General features: G+C 48.6%; 2 protein-coding genes across 2 annotated transcripts; both read right to left on the reverse strand.

The window, feature by feature from the left end:
* Positions 1-1,147: 1,147 nt before the first annotated feature.
* On the reverse strand, positions 1,148-6,799 carry C1QBP (complement C1q binding protein). Its single transcript, XM_081173177.1, has 6 exons — positions 6,518-6,799; positions 4,607-4,757; positions 4,278-4,362; positions 3,865-3,960; positions 2,151-2,273; positions 1,148-1,670 (listed from the first exon to the last, which is right to left on the reverse strand). The coding sequence occupies exons 1-6, from the start codon at positions 6,762-6,764 to the stop codon at positions 1,521-1,523; spliced, it is 852 nt and encodes a 283-aa protein (XP_081029303.1). The 5' UTR covers positions 6,765-6,799; the 3' UTR covers positions 1,148-1,520.
* Positions 6,800-9,885: 3,086 nt separating this feature from the next.
* DHX33 (DEAH-box helicase 33) lies at positions 9,886-22,015 on the reverse strand. The gene is made up of 12 exons (XM_081173022.1): positions 21,510-22,015; positions 20,373-20,533; positions 19,543-19,770; positions 18,924-19,094; positions 18,162-18,347; positions 16,602-16,713; positions 15,179-15,338; positions 14,256-14,344; positions 13,390-13,517; positions 12,461-12,664; positions 11,560-11,646; positions 9,886-10,996 (listed from the first exon to the last, which is right to left on the reverse strand). Exons 1-12 carry the CDS (start codon positions 21,757-21,759, stop codon positions 10,688-10,690), a joined length of 2,085 nt encoding a protein of 694 aa, XP_081029148.1. The 5' UTR covers positions 21,760-22,015; the 3' UTR covers positions 9,886-10,687.
* Positions 22,016-23,600: the final 1,585 nt, after the last annotated feature.

Below are 23,600 nucleotides of genomic sequence, written 5' to 3' on the forward strand. Positions count from 1 at the left end.
GGGTCTCTGTGTGTCTCCAGCATCCTAGAACCAGCCAAGGGTTGACGCTTCTTGGCCACAAAGAAGAAATCTTTCAACGCTTTGTACTGATTGGAGCCAATCAGAATGAAAGGAGGAGAGTCCATCCCCTGAGGATAGGCTCCTAGGCTCACTCTGCAGAAGGGGCACAGGAAGAACATGGAGGAATTGTTCTGCATGCTTCAAAGCTAGGCATTTAGGAACCCTGAAAACACAAGGCGCCCAGTTTCAAGAATGTGCAAGCTTTGCTGCGTACAATGGAACTTAAGGGGAAACACAGTTTAGGTCACTAAGATTATATTGGAGCACTCCAAATCATTTGCCCATGTATGTGTATGGAAAGTAGATCCAGCTGGAAGGCAACATGTGGAAATCAGTTTTCATCATTGCAGTGCATTCCTAAGTAGCATTGTTTAAGATGTTGTATAATCTTAGAAAGGGGCGTAGCTATGAAGATGTAACAATCATTACACTTCTGAATATGCCACTTACAATAATGTGAATACTCACAACCTGCCATTCACCAAACGGTTTCAGGCTGGAATAAATATAAAATCAATACAGTGGTACCTCAGGTTAAGTACTTAATTCATTCTGGAGGTCTGTTCTTAACCTGAAGCACCACTTTAGCTAATGGGGGCCTCCTGCTGGCGCCGCACCGCCAGAGCACAATTTCTGTTCTCATCCTGAAGCAAAGTTCTTAAACTGAGGTACTATTTCTGGGTTAGCGGAGTCTGTAACCTGAAGCGTATGTAACCCGAGGTACCACTGTATAACAAGTTAAAAGAACATGTAACATGAGACTATAGTTAAAACCATAGGTGTAACTAAGCAGAAATGCCCCGTTGATTTTGTGTTGTGCAGTTTAAAGCTTGGTATGTCAATTTACAGTGTTGAAGCATGCTTTTATAATCCCATGAAGCTAACGAAGGCGTTACTAACTAGAGGGTTGTGCCACCTGGTTGGAACTTGTACAGGGGCTGGGTGTTAGCAGTGGCACGACCAAAGTGCCCCCCCCAGCCATCCTGTGTATACGCAAACACACACACAATGTGCCCACCCCACCCTCCAGCTTGTCCATCTAAGGTGAGGCCTGGGTGAAAAAGCAACAAACAAGTCAACAACACTGTTCACTCTACACAGACAAAAGCCTTCAACTGGTTTTATTTTGAGATCATTTTCTTTTCCTTCTTCAACTGCTCCAAAAACCCCAACCACACTTCCAAGGGCGAGAGGAGGCTACGGGGTTTTACAAAAACTTCAAAGTGGATCTGCGTGACGCCGGTCAGGTCGTGAACAAGACCGCTGCAGGGTTCTGAAACAGTGACACCTCCTCCTTCCAAGGATGCATGCTTAACACACACTCCATGTGAAGCTCCCAGTTCTCGCTCTCGTTCCACAGCGTTTGGAAACCAAGTCCAGCCTTCAGTGGGGGGGAAAAAGCAGAGGAAATTGAGGGACCCCCCCCCCCCGAATATACAGGCCCTGACACTCTTCTCAGCCTACTGGCATTTGACAAAGAGTTTAAGGTCTTCGAGGAATCGAATGTATTCCCGGTGCTCCAGCGCTGTGCTGAGGTCAACAAGCTCATCCGCAAATGTGTTGTCTACCCCTCGGTCAGCCATGAAGTCCATCAGGTGGTCGTACAGAGCCTAGGAATATAATGGGATTGGGGGGGCAGGAAGAGAGAAAGTGAGTGTCACAAAAACACAATAGCTGTTACACTCCTTTCTGCTAGGTAAACCTGGGTTTCCCACAAACTTGTACTTGGGAGCTCTGTGTAGCTCCCAACCAAGTGCACCTGTGTGATTCAGGAGCTTTTCACATTCTTCTGGAAAATCCACATGCTTCAGTGTTGAGCTCTTGCACAGGACATAATGCATCTTTCTAACACGATACCCAAGAGGCATCAAGGAAGACATGTGGATGTCCTTTCATAGATGCACACAAGGGTCCTTTGCAGTGCACAAGCCTTCCTTATATGCTCATATTAGCAGGTTTGCTAGTTTCGCTTATCCGCTAGGCAAGCTTGCAGCCAGACTAAAGTGCATTTCCGTAAAACCGAAAATACAGTCGTGCAAAATAAGTGCACCACCCAAGCGCATGTACCCTAGTTATACAGCTGCTCCTACCCAATCGAGAGAGTCCGTGTTGAGGGTGTAATTATTGTCTCTCCATTCTGAGTCTCCGGTGGGCTGGAAGCTGACCTCTCGGATAGAGAAGATGTCGCTGTCTTCTTCTTCGCCAGGAGCAACCTGATTCGTTTTTTAAAGGGGGTGGTTAGAAACAGCCCAGTTGGCAGGAATGAAAAATAAAGTGGTGGGTGGGTGGCTTTAAGATAGTTCTGTATTAAGCTTTTTTCCGGGGGGGGGGGGGTATGCTGGTAGATGCAGAGCAGCTAAACAAGGTCCAATCGTGGGATGCTAAGCCACACTCCCCCCCCCCCCAAGAAAACCCTTCCCTCCAACCTGTGGGCCTGGCAGAAACTCCCTTGCTGCTCCCCCAAAGCGCATGACATGGGGCTTCTCTTCCATGCCGTATGACAGTTCTCCCCACGGACCTGATCCAGATTTCACTGAGACTGCTACCCCCCAATAGCTGGGGGGTTTTCTATTCATCTATTTAATAAAATTTATACGCCACTTCGATTGTAAAAAGCAACCTCAAAGCAGTTCACAAAAAAGATAAAACAATAAAATTATCAGTAAGAAAAATGGAACAATAATTTGAGGCTTTTCAAATGTTAAAGTAGCAACAGACCAAAAGCAGATTAAAACGGGTCAACTTTCTAAACATCTGCCTAAACAAAAATGCCTTTTAAAACCCCCTTTTAAAATGTGAGGGTTATTGGGTTGCTGCTGTTTTGATTTTGATTATGAATTTTGTGGTTTTATATTCTGATTTTATTCTCTGAACCACCCTGAGACCTGAGGGCATAGGGCGGTATATAAATTCATTCAATCAATTGATCATGTTTTTATCAGGCACCAGAAAGAGCACAGTGAAGACGCCTGCCTGATGTCAATAGGCAGGGAGTTCCAAAGTGCGGGTGCTGACACATTAAGAGATGGATTTCTTACAAATGCAGAACAGGTATTGCGTGGTACCTGAGGCAAGCTTCCCATCCCTGTGGTAAATACATTTTCTCAGCCTGGGGCCTTCCAGATGTTCTGGACCCCAACTTGGATCCACCTGAGCCAGCATGGCCAATGGTCAGGGATGATGTAGAGTTGGGATATAGAAAACATCTGGATGGCAGGCAGGCGGATGAAGAAAGCTGGTTTACTGTACTGTAGGGGTAGAGATGCTTCTTCCAGAGTAAGGGCCACATTCCCTTCTGGGCAATCTTCTGAGGGCCACATGGCATGGTGGGCGGGGCCAGGAGCGAATGTGGGCGGAGCAACACATGTAAATATTAATTTTCTCAGGTGGGTTAGTTTATAAACTCGCACACCACTTTCTATCCTCCCTCCAGGCTAGCAAGAGGTGGGATCAGAGTTCAAGGAGCCAGTGTGGTGTACTGGTTAGCGTCTCAGACTAGAACCTGGGTTCAAATCCCCACTCGGCCATGAAGCTCATTGGGTGACCTTGGGCCCGTGGCTCTCAGCCTAACCTCCCTCACAGGGTTGTTCTGAGGATTAAATGAGGAGGGGTGAGCTCCTTGCGAGAAAAAGATGGGATATAAATGCAAAAAATAATAATATTCCAGCCAGGCCTAAAACACCTGAGGGGGACATGAAGCAGGGGCCAGGGAATAGCATGGCCTTGGGAAAGGCCCCCAAGGGCCAGAAAAGGGGACTCAAGGGCCACATGGCCCCACACTTTCATTTTGAAAACAACACCCACCTCGTCCTCAGGATAGTGGCAATCCAGCACAAGCGTCTGCTTGGTGTCGTCTTTGGTGACTTCTACAACGAAGTTTGGGGTCGACGTGAGCTCAGGCTAGAGAAGAGAAACAAACACCTGTGTGGGCCTCGGAAATAACAGTGGCCGAAGGATGCTCTGCTAGCAAGAGCAAGAAGGGAGGTCATGGCTGCTGCTACTCTGGACACGACCCACCCAATAGTGGGATAGGAGAGCTGGGGGAAAAAAAATCACACATGGCAACCAACACGTCCCTTTGGTTTCAGATAGTAAGTGGGCAGACGCCCTGGGCACGTATTTTCACAGCCCTCTAGCAGCTATGGTGGCTCATTTACCAGAAACGATTTAGCGTTAACTCTGGTGCCTCCCTTGGAGAAGGATTCTTCCTCGCTTACCTCTTGCTCATCTGGCTTCTGCCCTTCCTGAGCCTCGTCGAAGCTCGGTGGGATGCTGTTGTTAATGTTGAACGAAACGGTGACCCTGCAAGAAAGTGGACCTGCAATCAGCAAGCAGAGATCAAGACAGAGCAGCCCAGTGCTCTACTCCAAATCCTGGGAAGCTTTGGGCCTCCAGATGCCACTGAACTACAACTCCCATCAGCCCCAGCAAGTGTGGCCAAGGACAATGGGAGTTGCAGCTCAGCTTCTGGGTTCCGGAGGCATAACTGTACCCCACCCCCAGCTGTCCTTTTTAGGCCCTCTGTGAAAATTCCTTGCACGCTTACGTTTCACCAGCTACCTTCCGCACTAGCTTGGCCTCTGTGCCGTGCACGTCCAGCTCCCACCCTCCGGACATCTTGGGGAGGGACTTGTGCTTCTGGATTTTCTTCTCTTCTTTGATTTCATCCGTGAGGAACTCTGCAAAAGCTTTGTCACCTGCAAGTTGGGGGGGGGGAGATAACAGCCATTAAGAAAGGAATTTGCAGTGCTGTTTAATAATTTTGGCAGCGCCATCGGATCTGCGCTCCAAAGAGCTTGAAGTATAACATTTTGACAGCGAGCATGAATGCTGGCAAATGATAGTCCATCTCCTAAAACTGTTAAGGAGCGATTTGGAGGAAATGTTATTATCATTATTAAATGCTGTCACCATCATCACCAACATCATTATTATTTCTCGCACATCCAATAAGTAGATACTATTAAGCTGACTAGGGACGTGGGTGGCGCTGTGGGTTAAACCACAGAGCCTCTTGGGCTTGCCGATCAGAAGGTCGGCGGTTTGAATCCCTGCGATGGGGTGAGCTCCTGTTGCTCAGTCCCTTCTCCTGCCAACCCAGCAGTTCAAAAGCACGTCAAAGTGCAAGTAGATAAATAGGTACCACTCCGGCGGGAAGGTAAACGGCGTTTCCGTGTGCTGCTCTGGTTTGCCAGAAGCGGCTCAGTCATGCTGGCCACATGACCCGGAAGCTGTATGCTGGCTCCCTCGGCCAATAAAGTGAGATGAGCACCGCAACCCCAGAGTTGGTCACGACTGGACCTAATGGTCAGGGGTCCCTTTACCTTTACCTTTATTAAGCTGACTGTATATGCACACACTATTTGAATCTTTGAGTTTACATGTTTACAAGTACCCAACAGCACTTATTATGCAAACAAAACTTCCAAGCTAAAAAAACAAAAACTTTACCGTTTTTGTGCAACCCTACAAACCTGCTAAGCATTTACTCAAATCCCCATTTTTCAACTGGACTTATTTCCATGAATATTGGGTTGCATCCAACACAATCAGAGCAATCTCACTGAAATCAAAGGCCATGACTAATAGTGGGTCTACTCTGAGGAAGCCTGACATGGGATCCATCTAAGCCATGACTGTAGGTGCTTTTAAGAACTATTACTAGAGATGCAGTGAGGCCCAAGTCCTCTGCATGTTTACCTGGGAGTAAGTCCCCCTGAACTAAACGAGGCTTACCTTTTGAGTAAGCATTTATGGAATTGAACTGCCAGATTTTCTTTTGGAGCTAGGAAACACGTGCTCCTTCCCTTCCTGCCTGACCCTGTTCAGGTCTCTGCCCTCAAACATCTTCCCAGCTCCTGATCCTTTTATCAAATTAGGTAATTTAAAGGCTTGCAGAGAGCCAATGGTTAGTGTGGGATTGGGAAGACCCCAGGGCTCCGCCATGCAACTCAAGGGTGTGACCTTGGGGCCAGTTACTGCCTCTCAGTCTAATCTCCTTGGGGTGTTGTGGGGAATAAATGCGGAGGGAGAAAACCACAGACCTTGAGCTTCTGGGAGAAAAAATGTGGGATGGAAATTCAGTAAACGCTCAATCCCGCTTGGGGGTGGATTAGGAAGAACTCATACCCGTAATTATTACTATTTTTTTTTTCCAAAGCATTGCTCCCCCTGGGCGTAAGCTCCTCTTGGATGGCAGGCACACGTTTACTCGCGAGCAACCCGATGCCGAGGGGGATTCCTCGCGAGCAAGCGCGCCTTGGCTCGCAGCCCAGCCCCCAAGCACTTTCCCCAGGACAAAAGCTCGCTAGGAGGAGGATCGCGGCCGTCTTTTTCCTCGGACGCGATCCCCAGCGGCCCCAAGGGGGGCTTCCTCGCGAGTAAGCGCCGCCCGGAGCCCTGCGTTCCTTGCGAGCGACCTTCTTCCCCCTTTCCCTGCCCTCCGCGCGTAGCTCACCATCGGTGTGGAGGCCGCCGCAGGCGCAGGAGACGGAAGGCGAGCCTGGCCGGAGGAGGAGGCGGCTGGGGCCTTGGCCGGCGCCGCGCAGCACCCACAGCGAGCGGGTGAAGGGCCGGGAGACGGCGAAGGCCGGGCCGGGAGGCGCCGCCGAGCTGGGCTGCAAGGAGAGCAGCGGCCGGGGCTGGATCGGGCGGCGCGCCACGGCGGAGAGGGCGGCGGAGCGCAGGGCGCGAGCGAGCAGCATGGTGGATGCGGATCAAGGGAGGCGGACACACGTGGGGAGAGACGGGCCGGAAGGGAAGGCAGGGCCAGGCGGGGGAAATCCTGACCCGCCTCTTCCCCCCCCCTCCCGCCTGCTCTGCTTAAAGGCACCGCGGCGCGCAAGGCAACGTCTCCAAGCGAGCTCTCCAAAGCGCGCGGGCCTCTCTCAGCGGTGAGCGCTTTGCGCATTGAAAAGTGAGAGAGGAGAACCTTCTCGCTAGTGCCAGATACCCAGATAGGCAGGGAAGGCGCCGTCCTAAGGGCCCTGCAACAACGGCTCAAAATAATAAAGATTTGATGCCGAAATCAGGGCCGCATTTAGGTTTGATGAGGCCCTAAGCTACTGAAGGTAATGGGGCCCTTTATATGTCCAGCTGTCCTTTGTCAGCAACAAATTGTCGCTGGTTTTTTGTGTTGAATATATGCTCTATGGTAATTTATGGACCTAAAAGGTATCTAAAGCCATTTGCACATAACAAAATGTGTATTTTATCAAAGTAATTGTTGAACTGAAATACAATTAAGAAGAAGTATATTAATAGTGAAATACAATTAAGAAGAAGTATATTTGGGGGGCCAAGACGGTGGGGCCCTAAGCTATAGCTTGTTTAGCTTATATGTAAATCTGGTGCTGCTCGAAATATAATTACAATCAAGGATTAGGAAATGATCTGTGAGATTTCAACTGCCATGGGGCCTCCATAGGGCACTGCCCCTAGCGCAGCATCCTGCTCTCTCAGCGGCCAGCCAGATAGATAAATGCCTGTGGGAAACTGTGAGCAGAGCCTTCTCCTCTCCTGTGCTTTCCAGCAACTGGCACTCAGCAGCTTTGCTGCCTCCGTCTGCAGAGGTAGAGGATGGCCATCATGGCAGGCCAGTAGCCATCAACAGCCTTGTCCTCCATGAATTTGCCTGGCCTTATTTTACAGCCATCCAAGTTGGTGGCCATCGCTGCCTCCTGTGGGAGGGAGTTCCGTAGTTTACGCACTGTGTGAGGAAGTCCTTGTTGTTACCCACAAGTTCCAGTGACATGGGAATGGGAGACAAACTTCCCTCTGTCCACTTTCTCCATGCCATGAAGCTTTATAAACTTGCCTTTTCTCTAAACTATAAAGTCCCAATCATTCCTACCTTTCCTCGTGGGGAGTCATAATTTTGGTTGCCCTTTTCTGAACCTTTTCCAACTCTCCAATGGACTTTTAGAGTCAAGGTGACCAGAACTACCCAGTACAGTGGTACCTCAGGTTAAGAACCTAATTTGTTCTGGGGGTCCGTTCTTAACCTGAAACTGTTCTTAACCTGAGGTACCAGGTACTGCTGCTGCACGATTTCTGTTCTCATCCTGAAGCAAAGTTCTTAACCCAAGGAACTATTTCTGGGTTAGTGGAGTCTGTAACCTGAAGTGTCTGTAACCTGAAGCATCTGTAACCCAAAGTACCACTGTATTCCAAATGTGGTCCTCACACTATAGATTTGTGTAAAAACTGGTTCCAGTTCCTTCCCTAACGGCGCTCAGCATGAAATTTGTTTCACAGCTGCCACACACCTCCACGGTCTTGTCTCTGGTCAGTCACCATCAAGTCAGAGCCCACGAGCATAAATGTGAAGCTAGGATTTCTTTGCCTTGACATGCATCACTTTACACTTGTTTGATGTTTGCCCTGATCAGTAATTGTGGGTCTTTTATATATTTCAGGACAGTTATTTTATGCATTCGTTTCCTTTGGGAATTGCTTTGAGTGATGATGTGGTTTTAGTTGCTTTTCTCTTCTTCACTCTGCTTGAGGCAGGGTGATTCATAAATGCGATCAACCTATCATACGATGCAAATACGATTGGAAAAAAATCAATGCAAACAACCACAAAAAACCCACTTCCAGTGCAAAAACTAGTATTTGAAACTACTAAACCCCAGGATTCATTGCATCGTTGACCACAGAACTGGTGGTAGAGCAAGTCCCCTTATCTGCAACCAGCATGAATTCAGGCGGCTGGAGGAATCAGCCTCTTTTCTACCAGATGCTCACTTGCCTTCATGGGATTTCTTGTCCCTGTTGGTGACCAGGCTAGTCATTAACCGGATGGCTGGTCTCACCTTTTGTACAGGGGAGCGCTGCTGAAATGAATTGGGAAAGAAGAGTTTTCTCTCTTTGTCAGCTATCTAGTGGCTTTTTGGCAGGTCTCCAGCCTTCCCCCAGAGGGACATCTTCCTTCTCCATTACGCAGCTCAGGTGCTTTTCCCCAGAGGAGTCACCCTACTGGCAAAACAGACTGTGTTGGTATCTCCCTTGTTCTCTCCCCACTGCCCTGTAACTCTTAATATGTGCGTTGCGGCTGTCAACAACACAAGCAAGATGTGGAGTTTGAAGATGGGGCACTTCCTAGTCCTTATGACAACCACAGGATTATCTCCTCTGATTGGCAAGTGGCTGGGGGCTGATGGGAATTGTGGTCCAAAACAGCTGGAGGTTCACCAGCATGGCAAAAGTTGCTATCAATCAAGGGTTAGGGGCTTTTAGTTCAGAGGGTGACGCTGCCAGTTTTGAGTAGCTGTTATCTTTCTCCTCCCTGAAATTAAGCACAGAACAACTAGTGCTACCTACCGTGGTGCAAAAGTGTGCAAAAGGAACTTCCAAGCTAAACCAGAAGTGGGGGACTTCAGGCCCGGAAGAGGGCAAATTAAGTCTTTCATATTTCTCTCTGGCTCTTGGGACTCTCACTAGGCCACGCCCCTCTTTGGCCTTGCACCGTCCCCTCCTCAGTCCTTTTGCCTGGCTGGGATGTGTCCTTGACTGCAGTAACACCTTTTCCTTGCCCTGATGGATGGGTGTTTGTGTGCCTGGATTTTGCAAGGCTGGAACATAGCCTGCTGCACAAAGGTAGGAGTCCCAGCTGTTGTCTTGCCTCTGACCCTGCAGGTTTGCCCAGGGAGGGATGTGTCCCTCAGACTGGAAAAGATTCTCCACCCCTGAGATGAGCAATGGCGAATGAGGGAAAGAGTAAAATTAGCATCTCATATCTAAAAAGAAGTGTGCTTTGAAAGACTGCTCTCCCCTTGCAAAACGATTCATGTTACTGTGACACCAAAATGCGAAACCACAGGGTTGACAAAGTCTGTTTCAAGGCCATTTTCAAATAAACAGATCTGCTTTCTTTGGGTACAAACCTCTTTTCCAATTTACTGAGCTCCAAGCTCTTCTGTCCTCCCTCAGATAAGAGGACACGGATGCCCTAAGACATACATTATGGCACAATAATAGAAGGATCGTTTGGAATGAAACTTCAGTCACCCAGTTGCTGCTGATGCACAGATGCAGATGCAGTTGGCACAATGTACCTGCACAAGGCTCCTTTTGAAAGAGACTTTACAGGAAGCACTTGCTCACAAGTGGATGCAGATGCGCGAGGTCCAGCCACTTGGGAAGCCATTCTCTGATCAGTGGGGAAAGTCTCAGATCCCTGTGCGTTCAGTACCCCCCCCCCAAATCCCACTTCCCCAAATTCTTTGGCCAGGGTGGCTAACCCACAGCTCTCAGTCCATTTTCTTCCCATCCCGCTTAAGACCCCACTAGTTTTGGCAATTCAGCAAGAAGAGAAATAAAAATAATGTAGACGCAATGCTGGGGGTGGGCAGAGAGGCTTATATCTCTCCACCCAATTGTCGGGTTGATAAGTCTGATGAGCAGGGAGGAAACAGGAACCCCTCCTCCCAAAGTGATCTGCACTGTTCAACCGAGGAGGCAGGGCTGCGTGCCTGTGCGTGCATGTGTCCGATACAGGTGTGCATGCGAAAATGCGGCCTGGTGGCATCTGCCACTGGCATGCAGCCCCGGAGTTGGCCAAGAACAAATACTGCTCAGGCCAATGAAGGTTCGGTGGGTAGGATTTCCTTCCCTTGTCCCCAGGTCAGTTCTTGGCTGCTCTGAGCTTCCGGCGGAAGTATTCGGGCGCTGCCTCGTAAAGCCAGTCAGCGTCGACCACGCACAGGTCCCTCATGTAGCACTTGTTGGTGTGGAGCAGCTCGTTGTAGGTGACGCAGGCCGGCTTGCAGTGGAAGAGGACGGAGGAGGGGTGGATGGCCACCAGCTGGTGCGTGTCGGTCGTGGCGTAGGTGCCGTCCGCCTGCAGCTCGGCTGTGTTCATGAAGAGGCTGTGCGCCAGGCAGCGGCGGATGTTCCCTGTGTCGGATCGGGAGGATTCCAGCGGTATGGAAAGCTGGGCGGTGAAGCGCAAAACAGAAACACAACAACAGGATGAGGACAGCACAGAGTTTAAAAACCATCCCTTCCAGGCACTCTGTAATGAACAGGGGGACGCACCACCATCTTCACAGATTCAGTTGCTGCCTGGCAAATTGAACAGCTTCCTATAATTACTTTTACCAGCCCAAGTTTGAACCGCAAACCTGCATAGCAAACCTAAGCCCACAGCACCTTCCCTTGTGTTTCCTCCTGTGTGAGATCCCTTTCTGGGTTCCACCACTGCCTGAAGCAAGGCTGCCAGATCACTTTTATGTTGGTTGTGCCATGCTGCTGTGGCTGATGGGAGTTCTAGTCGAAAACACCGGTTGGCAAATCCTGTCAAGGACTATTATTCTTGTATGATTCAGATTTATGTTTCAATACTAACTGGAGGAGTTGCTTCTTCTTTTGTTCTCTTTGCACTTTTATTGCTTCCCTCCCCTTTTTGTCCCACCCCTGGCTGGCATCTAAAATAACAACTTGGGTCTCATTAAAAAGGGTACATGCTGAACCATTTTGAAGCCTCCTTATAGTTACCTTGATACAAATGTCCCTGAGCTGAGCTCTGACGTCTGAGACCAGCATCATATTCCTGCTGTTCACAAAGTTTTCTTTGCACCATTCCTGAGGTAAAGGAGAAAGTGCAAGAGGAGAAATTAGAAGGCTAACTGCTCGGGTCAGGCGTTAGCTCCATATACCTCACCTTACAACTTTCATACATGAATGAGCACACATTGTATCTACCTACTGACAGACAGACAGCTGTGTACACTAGTAGTAGCATTAAGAACATTGAGCGGTGCTCCCCCAACAACAAAATCCAGTAAGAAGCCAGAGATAAGTCACTAAATAATAATACTTAAAAAAAGAAAGAAAGGAAATTAATGTTTTCCTGCACTTGACGCCTAGCCACAGATACCAAAGGCTGAATGTTGGCTACCTGGTATTGAAGGAAGTGCATGCTCAGAGGTAATCTTGATTTTAAAAATATATATAGTTGCAAGATCCTTGAGAGACAAGTACTTTGCTCTGACTTTCTGAACTTGCTTGCTCTCCTCTTCCCTCCCCATTTCTTTTTCCTTTTGTGCTGTCCCTGCCTGCAGGCTCACAATCTTATCCTCTAATATCTGTACAGTGCTTATAAAACTTTAAGCACTTTTATGAGTTCAACAACATCAAATAATTACTTAATGGCACCTGTCATTACTTAATGTCTGCCATTACACGTATAAGGGAAGCATCAGTGACTCTTAATGGATTTTTTTCCCCAAAATGTTCTGTTTAAAATGACTGCTCTGAACACGTAGGAATTAAGTATCAAAGCATCCTTGTCAGAACAGAGGTCAGGAAGCCCCCTGCAAATTAAGTGTTACAGAAGATGGGATTTTAAGAAGGAGCACCCAAAACCTGCCCAGTCAAACCTGCCCTGAGCACTTACCCGATTGCCACTGATGTTTTTGAAAGCTCGGTAGATGTTCAGCAGCGTGATGTGATCCCCTTCACTCGAGATGAATTTCTTCCGGACGGCTTGTACTTCATCCCGCCGCGAAGGGGGGTTGTAGAGGACACTGTCCACAGAGAGCAGGGAGACAATGGTGAGGATCTCCTCTGTGCAGTGGAACTTGGGGGCCATCAGGATGGTCTGCCAAACACAGGTAGAAAGAGGTTGCTTTTAAAAATGATGAGATTCAGCAAGCGAGCCAATCGCCTGGCAAGGAGGAATTGTATAGGATGCCAAACTGGAAGGTTATAGGTCAAGTATGGGAAGAGCCACACCGTGGAAGTGATAAACTTGTGACTGGACCATTTCAGATTGCAGGTGCAATCTAGCATGACATAATTTCTATTTAAAGAATATGTTTCTGCACATAGACGAGCAGACTTCTTCCTGATACACCATTTTCCTGTATGCTGGGAATTCTTCTAAGCCTAAGATGGAAAAGCCCAGACACAGCAGGGTCACCACTTCTGTGACAGCTAAGACTGGGCACTGCTAGGCAGTATTGTGGCTTGTGGAGTTCAGAAGGGGTTTCCAGGAGATGAAATCCTACCACAGCTACAGATTTGCTACATGTACATCTGGCGATGGCACAGAGCGCCAGCTCAGGAGTGGCACCTACCCTACCTCCCAGGCTGGATACCTGGGCCAACTCCTTCCTTTCCACATAGTACTGGACTCACTAGGGGAGCGGAACCAAAGTCAGTTATCACTTTCTCAACCGTCAAGAAGGCAGAAAAGCAAAACAGAGGAAGACGTGGCTGTGCTTTTCTTCTGTTTTGCTAGTGAAGTTGAAGAGCAAGAAAACAGAAGCAAGCAGAAGGATCTAATTTGTCTCGCGGGAAACAAAACACAGGTGACTTCCATACTTTGGAGAACTTGGGCTCCAGAGGAAATGCCGCCATCTTCCTTCCCAGGGGGGTGAGAATCAGCTGGTCGTCTTTCCTTTCCACTGCGCCAAGGAGGGCCAGTTGCTCCACGGCCGCCTGGAGCGCTTCTGTCAAGACAAAGGAGATGGGGGTGAGGCTCACACAGCTGGTCACAAGCCACAGGTATCAGAAGTTGCATAAGAACATAAGAGGAGCCTGCTGGATCAGGCCAATGGGCCATTCAGTCTAGCATCTTGTTCTCACAGAGGCCAACCAGATGCCTGTGGGAAACGCACAAGCAGGACCCAGGCACAAGAGCCCTGTCCCCACCTGCGCAAGGGAACCCAGCTCAACGTGCACAGCAATCCGACAGCAGTATATAGATAATCACTACATACGATTAGCCACTAGAAGCAGGCACGTTCCTCAGGTTAGCTCTAGACTTTGTGTAACTGCTTTGCTGACTATAGATCAGGGATCGGCAACGTGCGGCCCATGAAGACTGTTTTACCAGCCCCCGAGCCACCCACTCAGTGAGTCCCCTGCCTGCTACGCTAAACCGGCACAGCGCGGTGCGGGGACTCGCCGAGCGGCGCCAGAAATCGCGTCTGTGCACGCGCAGATACCGGAAATCGTGTCTGCGCATGTCCACGCGCCGAAAACGCTTCTGTGCAGGCGCTATTTTCAGCGTTTGGGCATGTGCCAATGCAATTTTCAGCGCCGCAGACATGCACAGACGTGATTTCTAGCATTGCACTGCACCACTATGGCCCACAGACAATCTCCATGGGAGTGATCCAGCCCATGGCTGGTAAACCTTGCCGACCCCTGGTATAGATAGAATAACATTGAACAGCTTGAGTTACCTGGAGATGGTTTTGACATGAAGTCAAAGGTGAGGACGTTTGGGATTCTCAGAGCCAGGAGGTGGAGCATCACACCAGCTAGGTTACACCTGTGGAAGGAGAGCCATCTCACAAACAGCCTGAACTTTTGCTGAAGCAAGTGAGCCCACCCTACCAAAATTGCACTTAGTGGCTCCTTCTAAGCCTCAACCACCTTGTGTTAAAATATCATTTTAAAGTCTGATTTTATGTTTTTATGCTGTAATGAACTGTGATGATACACTTTTATTATACAGCGGCAAATAAATATTTGTATATATATTTTTAAAAATGAGTTATATATTTCCTTTTACTGACAGCTTCCTTGAGTCCCTCGCTGTGATGCAAATTCTTTTTTTGTGGCCTCCCATATATATATAATTGAACACTCCCACATCTCCTCTGCTGTGATTCTGATACCAAACAGGACTGAATCTTGCCCTGCCCCTGGAGTACCTGACATCACCCAGTGATGGCAGCTGAGTGGCAGGTGGGTGTGTCCAGTGGCGTAGCGTGGAGGGTGCAGGGGGGGCCGGCCGCACCGGGCGCAACATCTGGCGGTTAGGGCTAGGGGGCGCAAATCCACAGGTTAGGGGGCGCAAATCCACGGGTTAGGGGGCGCAAATTACTTCCCTTGCCCCGGGTGCTGACAACCCACGCTACGCCACTGGGTGTGCCTTCGGGGAAACAATCTCATGGGCCGAGTGGGAGCCCCTTGGAGTCCAAGATTGGCCTGTGGGCTCAAAGTTCCCCACCCAGCTTCCTCTCTTATGAACTTGGGATGATCCAATGCAACTGTTTTGCGTGAGATTCAGGATGGACCAGAAGAGGGAGCACTTCTCCACTCAATGTGAAATTTACTTCACAGAGCAGTGAACACTTCTCCACGGGAAGAGCAGCCTCACCTTTGGATCTCTGGTATCGTCATTTTGTCAAACTTCTCAAACTCATCTTCGGTGTAGAGGCGGTAGCAAAGCCCACTGTCTTCTCGCCCGGCCCGGCCTGCCCGCTGCCAAGCCTGGGCCTTTGACACCCGCTGGACCGCCAGCACTTCCAAACCACTTTCTGGGAGGAGCAGAAAACACCCACCATTAACCAGATCATTTATCATGGAGCAAATTAGGCTTTCTGTGGCTCCAGAGGAAAGGAACCAAACGAATAGGCTAAAATCACAAGGTGGTTTTGACTAAACAGAACTGGCACTATTACAAGCACTGCAAAATATCTGTTGTGCATTTGTAAGAAATCAATCTTTTAGCGTGGCAACACCTACACTTTGGAACTCTCAGCCTATTGACATCAATTTCATTGTTCTCTTTGCTGAGCCCACTAAAAACATTTTTGTTTGGACAAATCTAATGTTATTGTGTGTTTTAATCTGGTTTTAGTTTATTGCCGATTTTAGTTTTTTTAAATGTTTTAAGGAGTTGTTTTTAACTGTTTTTACCGATACTTTTATTGTTTTACTCCATGTAAACCACTTTGAGGGGTTTTTTTTAAAGTGAAGTAGTGTGTATATCTTCTGAAATATAATAAATAAATAAGCATCAGCCAGAGCCTTTGACTATAGCAAAGTATGCCTTAGAAGGTGGTGGACTTCAGGAGTATCTAAGCAGAGGCTGCCTCACCACCAATCTGGGATGCTGGAGATTTTGTTGCACTGATAGGAAGTTGAACTTTGAAGCTGAACTTCCTTTCCAACTCTAGAATTCTACGAAACAGGAACTCCCTTACAGGAGAGACCAGCAGCCATTACTGAACAGATACGGCCCTCAAGGATTTAACTTGACTTATGTCTACTTAGGCGCTATCAACGGTTTTCCAGTTTTGTTGCTCAGTTGGTTTGACATCTGGCCTGGTGCACATATGCAGCAGAATGAGGTGAGAATAAAACAGTGGAACTGTGAATGTTTATACCATTTCATGCTGCAGGCAGGGGGTGCTGTGCCAGAAGAAAACTAGCCCAGCTTCCATTGGGCTAGAATAGGAGTGGGGAACCTCTGGCTATACCTTGATCTTAGCCTGACAGGAGGGTCAAATATGGCCTGCGAGGCCATTTTTCAAAACCACACTCACCTGTCAACAGGGTGATGTCAGCTGATGTTGTGTTGTCAGCTGATATTGGTGACTGGCCCGGGATGATGGGAGTTGTAGTTCAGTAACCTCTGGAGGGCCAAAGGATCCCCACACCTGGTTTAGATGCTTCTTAGCTAGACTGACCAATGGTCTGACTCACAACTAGCCAGCTTCCTGTGTTCCCAGGACCCTCTACCTCAGCTAGTCTCTCAACTCTATCTCCTGGCATGACTCTGTCCAATACACACATACCGGGACTATACTTCTTCGCTTTAACCATGCCTGTGTCCACAACATATTTAATGCCTGCAATGGTGATGGAGGTCTCAGCAATGTTGGTAGAAAGAACTACTTTGCGATAACCCTGGGAGAGAAGAAGAAGAAAGCCTTATCAGTGTTCATTCTAAGTTTGTACCTTGCTGTAAAAGTATATTTTTAAAAGGTTCAAGCCATCACCTCAAAATGAAAAGATGAAAGCGTTAAAGACAGGCAAGAAATAAACTATCAAAAACAACAAAGCAGGAGTAATTCCATCAGAGGCCCTCCTTTGCCCTGTTTGTTACTGGACGTACGGCAAGTGGATATCCTGGAGGGGGGCTTTTCAGCTATGGGAGCCACCAGCTCAGGAATAGCCTTCTGGGAAAGGTGTCATGAGCCCCAAGGAGATGTCTTGGAGGGGCTGGTTAGAGCAGGATGAGCGATGGGAGGAGTTGCCCACAGGCAACCTGGGGAGGTACCGAAAATGGCTTCAGGGCCAAGAGAGACAGTGGGCCTACCCAGGGAGGAATCAACAAAACAGGATTTGGATCCTAGGTAAAGGTAAAGGGACCCCTGACCATTAGGTCCAGTCATGACCGACTCTGGGGTTGCGGCGTTCATCTCGCTTTATTGGCCGAGGGAGCCGGTGTACAGCTTCCGGGTCATGTGGCCAGCATGACTAAGCCGCTTCTGGCGAACCAGAGCAGCGCATGGAAACGCCGTTTATCTTCCCGCCGGAGCGGTACCTATTTATCTACTTGCACTGGCATGCTTTCGAACTGCTAGGTTGGCAGGAGCAGGGACCGAGCAACGGGAGCTCACCCCGTCACGGGGATTCGAACCGCCGACCTTCTGATCGGCAAGTCCTAGGCTCTGTGGTTTAACCCACAGTGCCACCTGCATCCCATGAAGATGCCAGACAAACCTCCCTGGGGAGACCTAGTGATCGCCACCAACCTGGGTGGCTGTAAAAGAGGATTAGACTTAACTCATGGAAGATAAGCTTATCAGTGGCCACTGGCCATGAAGACGATGTTTGGCCTCCACTGTCAGAGCCAGTGAATACCAGCTGCAGGAAATCACAAGTGGAGAGAGCGCTGTTATACTCAGGTTCTGCTTGTGGGTTTTGCAGAGACATCTGGCTGGCCACTGTGAGAACAGGATGCTGGACTAGATGGACCTCCTTTGGCCTGATCCAGCAGGGCTCTTCTTGGGTTTTACGAACTTTTGTCTATTTTGGATGCTACAGGGAAACAGTCCATCTTGAGCAGTTTAGTAGTTGTTTTTTTTAAAAAAGCACCCGAGTAATCAAACCACTTCTGCCATCAATTACAGTGGTACCTCTGGTTACGTACTTAATTCATTCCAGAGGTCCGTTCTTAATCTGAAACTGTTCTTAACCTGAAGCACCACTTTAGCTAATGGGGCCTCCTGCTGCTGCCGCACGATTTCTGTTCTCATCCTGAAGCAAAGTTCTTAACCTGAAGCACTATTTCTGGGTTAGCGGAGTCTGTAACCTGAAGCGTCTGTAACCCGATGTACCACTGTACTTACTTTGGGTGCAGTCTGGAAGACCCGGAGCTGTTGCGAATAAGGCAGAGAAGCATAGAGAGGCATCACCACCATCTGAGGGCAACCGTCAGGAAGATGCTTTGCAATGTCCCGACAGGTTTTGGTCATTGCTTCGATCTCTTCCTGACCCGTCAGAAACACCAGGATATCCTGAGGAGGAGGAGCTTCCTTTAAAGAAATGAGACACATATGATTGGAAAGTGGTCATAGCTTAATGGTAGGGCACATGCTTTCATAGAATTGTTGAGTTGGAAGGGTCCCAGTGGTCATCTAGTCCAACTCCCTGCAGTGCAGGCAAAAAAGGGTCCCAAGTTGAATCCCTGGTATTGCCCTTTAAAATGATCAGGTTGCAGGTGGCAGAACGGGTTAAGTTTGCTCTGCCTAAGCCCTTGGAAATCCACTTAGCAGTCAGAAGAGGCTAATCAGACTAGCAGACATACAGAATGGATGCACATACAGAAAAATGAAGATCTACATTAATACTTTATCTGCTCTGATTTGTAAACTTGTCTGATCGCTATGAGTCTTGACACCTCTCAATATATCAAAGCCAAATTTTGCATACATTTGAATGTCATTTTGAATAAAGATGTCATACAAAACCTTTCAAAACTGCACTCATTTGAATACCTCTTAAGATATTAGAAGCAAAGTTTGCGCAATTGTTCCCGAGAAAGGTCAGGATAAAAAATGTGGTTAATTCTGTACCATAGATATTCAAAAATATTGAAACTAATGTGGTACCTGGTGGATTTGGAAAACTGTCACTAGAGCTGCTTGGAGGTAATCGCTTTGAGATTGCTTAGCGTAGAAGATCTGGATGGGATGTTGCCTGCCTTCTAGGTAAAGGACAGGAGCGCCATTGAAGTACTGGGAAAACAGGTCGACATCCATAGTAGCTGACATTATGATTATCTGTAAGAAAAACACAACCCACCCTTGTTACTGAGAATTGTGCTTGATAAGTAGTATAAGAGATCAATATGAGGCCCTCCAGCAATTTATGTCCAGGGTACCTCAGGGAGCGCCTGAACCCTCCTTATATTTCAGCTCTGTCACTGACATCATTTGCAGAAGCATCACTGGTCGTTCCCTGAGTTGGTGAGGCAAATTTGACAACAGCAAGAAACACAGCCTTTAGTGTCTTAATGCCTGCTTAAAACTTTTCTATTCTGTCAGGCTTATGCAGGCAACTGAAAATACACATTTCCACAATAGTTAATTAATGTCTGATTTTAACTTTTCATACAATTTTTATTGTATGGTTTTATGTGCAATTGCTGTAAACTGCTCTGATGTTTCTTATGAACAGCAGTGTGTGTGTCAACTGGCAACCTCCTGCCCATCACTTTTAACCACTTACTTTCAGTGGTGACTTCCCCAGTTCCTTCCGCCTCTTCTGTGCTGCTTTCACCACTCCAAATAACACATCTGTGTGGATTGTCCTCTCATGCGCTTCATCCAAAATGACGACACTGTACTTGGCCATGAGGGGGTCCCCAATGGCTTCTCGCAACAGCATCCCATCGGTCAGGAACTTGATTTTCGTCTCCTCAGAAGTGAGGTCCTCAAAGCGTACTGTGTAACCAACCTGAACATAGGAGTCATGGGGTGGGGGGTGCAGAAATAAGAAGGTGGCACATATTTTTCACCAGCTATGCTTCATGAAAAAGTGGAATATCAATGTAACAATACATAAACATACACGGTAATATACTTTTTTTGCTCCAACAGGCCTTTGGACACTAAACTGGCTATTGTGGTAGGCTGTTTTCAATAGTGGGCGTTGTATGTCTTTTGTGCTTTTCAAGGGTTTTAAGTTACTAAACTGTTTTTAATATTTATATTTATTGCATGTTTTTAGTTGCATTGTTTAATTTATGTTGTCAGCCACCTTGGGTCCTGCACTTGGAGAAAGGCAATATATAAATTCAATTCATTAATTAATTAATAAACAAATTGAAAAGTACATAGAGCAGAGAGAGGAAGTGGGGAAGCTTGTCACTTTTTCAACTTCTGAGGCTGGATAGCTCAGTCGGTAGAGCATGAGACTCTTACTCGGAGGGCTGTGGGTTCAAGCCCCACATTGGGCAAAAGATTTTTGTATGCAGGGCGTTAGACTAGATGACTCTCATGGTCCCTTCCAACTCTATGATTCCTTCAGCTCCACGCAGGAAAATACCAGGATCGTACCAGTTTCCCCAGCTCTGTTTTCTTCTCATCTGAGACTCTGGTGGCCAAGGATATAGCAGCCACACGGCGAGGCTGGGTCACAGCAACGATGCCTTGGCGCCCAATCCCTCCTTCATAGAGGTACTGCGGGATCTGGGTCGTCTTGCCTGAGCCTGTTTCCCCTGCAGAGCATTAAACAAATGGCATTGGGAGGTTATTGCCTGTGGTCTCCAGCAGAGACACATGTGAGATACATCAAGGTCAGTTCCCAATTACAGTGGTACCTCGGGTTAAGTACTTAATTCGTTCTGGAGGTCCGTTCTTAACCTGACGCTGTTCTTAACCTGAAGCACCACTTTAGCTAATGGGGCCTCCTGCTGCTGCCGTGCCGCCGTGTTCTCATCCTGAAGCAAAGTTCTTAACCCGAGGTACTATTTCTGGGTTAGCAGAGTCTGTAACCTGAAGTGTATGCAACCCGAGGTACCACTGTACATGTCTACAGCGTTCTGCTGAATGGAAAACAAAAGCAAGTGGCTTCCCAAATTCAAACAGTCAATGCAAGTGGAGGTATCTACTCAAGAGTGAGCCCAACAAGTTCGATGGGATGTCTCCTGCCTGACAGGTGTGTGCTTTCTTCCATTCACCAGCGGAATGAGGACACGGCTCAGTCACTTTAAGTTGGCCCTACATTGGCCCACGGAAGGCAAGGAGAGGCAGAATCGTGTAAGCCTCAGCCCCACTGAAGACAGGGAGGAATGCTCCCCCAGTTCCGCAAAACAGATTGTCATCCGGATGTTCCTGAACTTGGGGGTTCGAACCCGGGACTTTCTGCAGCAAGACAGGTGCTCTAACCACTGAGCTACAATCCTTCCCTAACAACCTCAAGGGGGGGGGGAGAGGGAGAGGCACACAAGTCCCCCCTCCCTGCAATAATCACAAAGGGAGGTGCTTGCTTCAGCCCCGCCTCTCAAGCGTGGAAAGGAGGCGGGGTTCCACAGGCCTCTCCCCTGCACACTGGAAAAGGAGGGGCTTATCGCAGACAATTTCACAGGCCCTTTCCCCGCACCCTCTCGGGGAAGGGCGTGGCCTCCACAAACCCCTCCCCCTTTGAGGGGGAGAACAACTGCGGTTTGTTTCTTTTTTTAACCCTTCCCTCACCGATGAGGACGGCGCAGTCCAAGCTCCGGAGCTGCCCGAGCAGAGTCCCCCGCGCCTGGAAGATGGGCAGGCTGCGTCGCTGGCTGTCGAGCCCCGAGGAGGAGCCGGCGGAGGAGGCGGGCGCCGTGTGGCGCTTGGGGCCGGGCGCCGCCAGCAACATCGCTCTGCGCGGGGCCGAGCCGAGGGGCACCGTGGCGGAGGCCAGCTTCGGTCTCTTGGGCGGGGGCAGCGGGCCGCCTCCCTGAGGCATCCTCACCTCCCGGCAAGAACAGGGCTGCCGCTGCCGCCCTCCTCGCCGGCGACAGGGAACATGCTTCGCCGGGCCCCGCCTCTCTGCCCGCGCCTCAGGGCCGGAAGGACTACAGTTCCCAGCACGCCTCGCGCCGGATGACGTGCCTCGCCGGGCCCCGTGTTCTGGCGCCAGCCTCAGCCCCAGCAGCCGTGCCTGTTGGGAGTTGTAGTGTGGGTGGACGGTTCGCAAAGGCGAGCATGCGCACTTGAGACTCCACGAAGGCAGCGCCACCTACAGGCAGTTAAGCGCGTGATGGAAGCGGAAGGAAGTCGCCGCAGTTGCATAGCAACGGAACCTTTAAAGCACATACCGCTCCCCTCCACGAATCTAAGGATGCTGGGAGTTGTATCTGCTAGTGGTAAACTAGAGCTCCCGGGATTCTTTGGGGGAACCCACGTGGTTTAAATTTTCTTTCCGGCGATCACTCGTAGCAGAGTAAGATTGTCTTCTATGAACACGGTCTTAACCAGGCATCCCCAACCTCGGCCATCCAGCTGTTTTGGGACTACAATTCCCATCGTCCCTGACCACTGGTCCTGTTAGCTAGGGATCGTGGGAGTTGTAGTCCAAAAACAGCTGGAGCGCCAAGTTTGGGGATGCCTGGTCTCAACAGTCTGTGACTGTGGAGGCCAATTCTGGAACCACACGTCCTTCCACAGTGGGGACATAGGTTTCTGGGAGTTGATGACGGTGAGGGTTTGCCAAGCATGCCTTCCTCTTAGCATGTTTCTCCCTTTTGTCCTGATTTCGAGTGTTTTCATAGTCCATGACACCTTTGGTAAAGGCTGTTCTCCAATTGGAGCACTCACAGGCCAGTGTTTCCCAGTTGTCAGTGTTTATACAGTGGTAACTCAGGTTACATACGTTTCAGGTTACAGACTCCGCTAACCCAGAAATAGTTCTTCAGGTTAAGAACTTTGCTTCAGGATGAGAACAGAAATCGTGCTCCGGCGGCACGGCAGCAGTGGGAGGCCCCATTAGCTAAAGTGGTGCTTCAGGTTAAGAACAGTTTCAGATTAAGAACGGACCTCCAGAACGAATTAAGTACTTAATGCAAGGCACAACTGTACTACTTTTTTTAGATTTGCCTTGAGAAAGTCTTTGAACCTCTTTTGTTGACCACTGGCATTACGCTTTCCATTATTAAGTTCGGAATAGAGAAGTTGCTTTGGAAGACGATAATCAGACATCCACACAACATGACCAGTCCAACAAAATTGATGTTGAAAAATCATTGCTTCAACATTGGTGATCTTTGCTTCTTCCAGTACACTGGTGTTAGTTCACCTGTCTTCCCAAGTGTTGTGTAAAAATTTTCAAGGAATTGGAAATGGAGTTTATAAGTGGTCCATGTTTCACAAGCATACAGTAACGTTGGTAGTACAGATAGCTTTGTAAACAAGCATTTTGGTTTAAATGCAGCGTGGATAGGGCCAAAGTGATGGAAGCATAAGGAAGGAGCTATATAAGTCTGCTGGATCATGCCAGTGACCTCACCACCACCCCTCCATGCTTCTGCTGCATGGCTGGGGACCCAATCCAGCTAGAGTGAGTCCTGCCAACATCCCACTGAAAGCAGCAGGTCTCAAGTTATGTATCATTTAATTTGTTCCATTGGTTTTAGGACTTAATAGTGGAATGGTATGCATTCACTGGGGCATAAGAACATAAGAACACTGTTGGATCAGGCCCACGGCCCATCTAGTCTGCGAGAAAGTTGCAAGCAAACCCAAGCACAAAAACACCCCCTTTCCTATGGCTTCCACTGATACACAGAAGTACTACTGCCTCCAACCAAG

This window comes from Podarcis bocagei (genome assembly GCF_964188305.1).
Source record: "Podarcis bocagei genome assembly, chromosome: 15".
Taxonomy (NCBI): domain Eukaryota; kingdom Metazoa; phylum Chordata; class Lepidosauria; order Squamata; family Lacertidae; genus Podarcis; species Podarcis bocagei.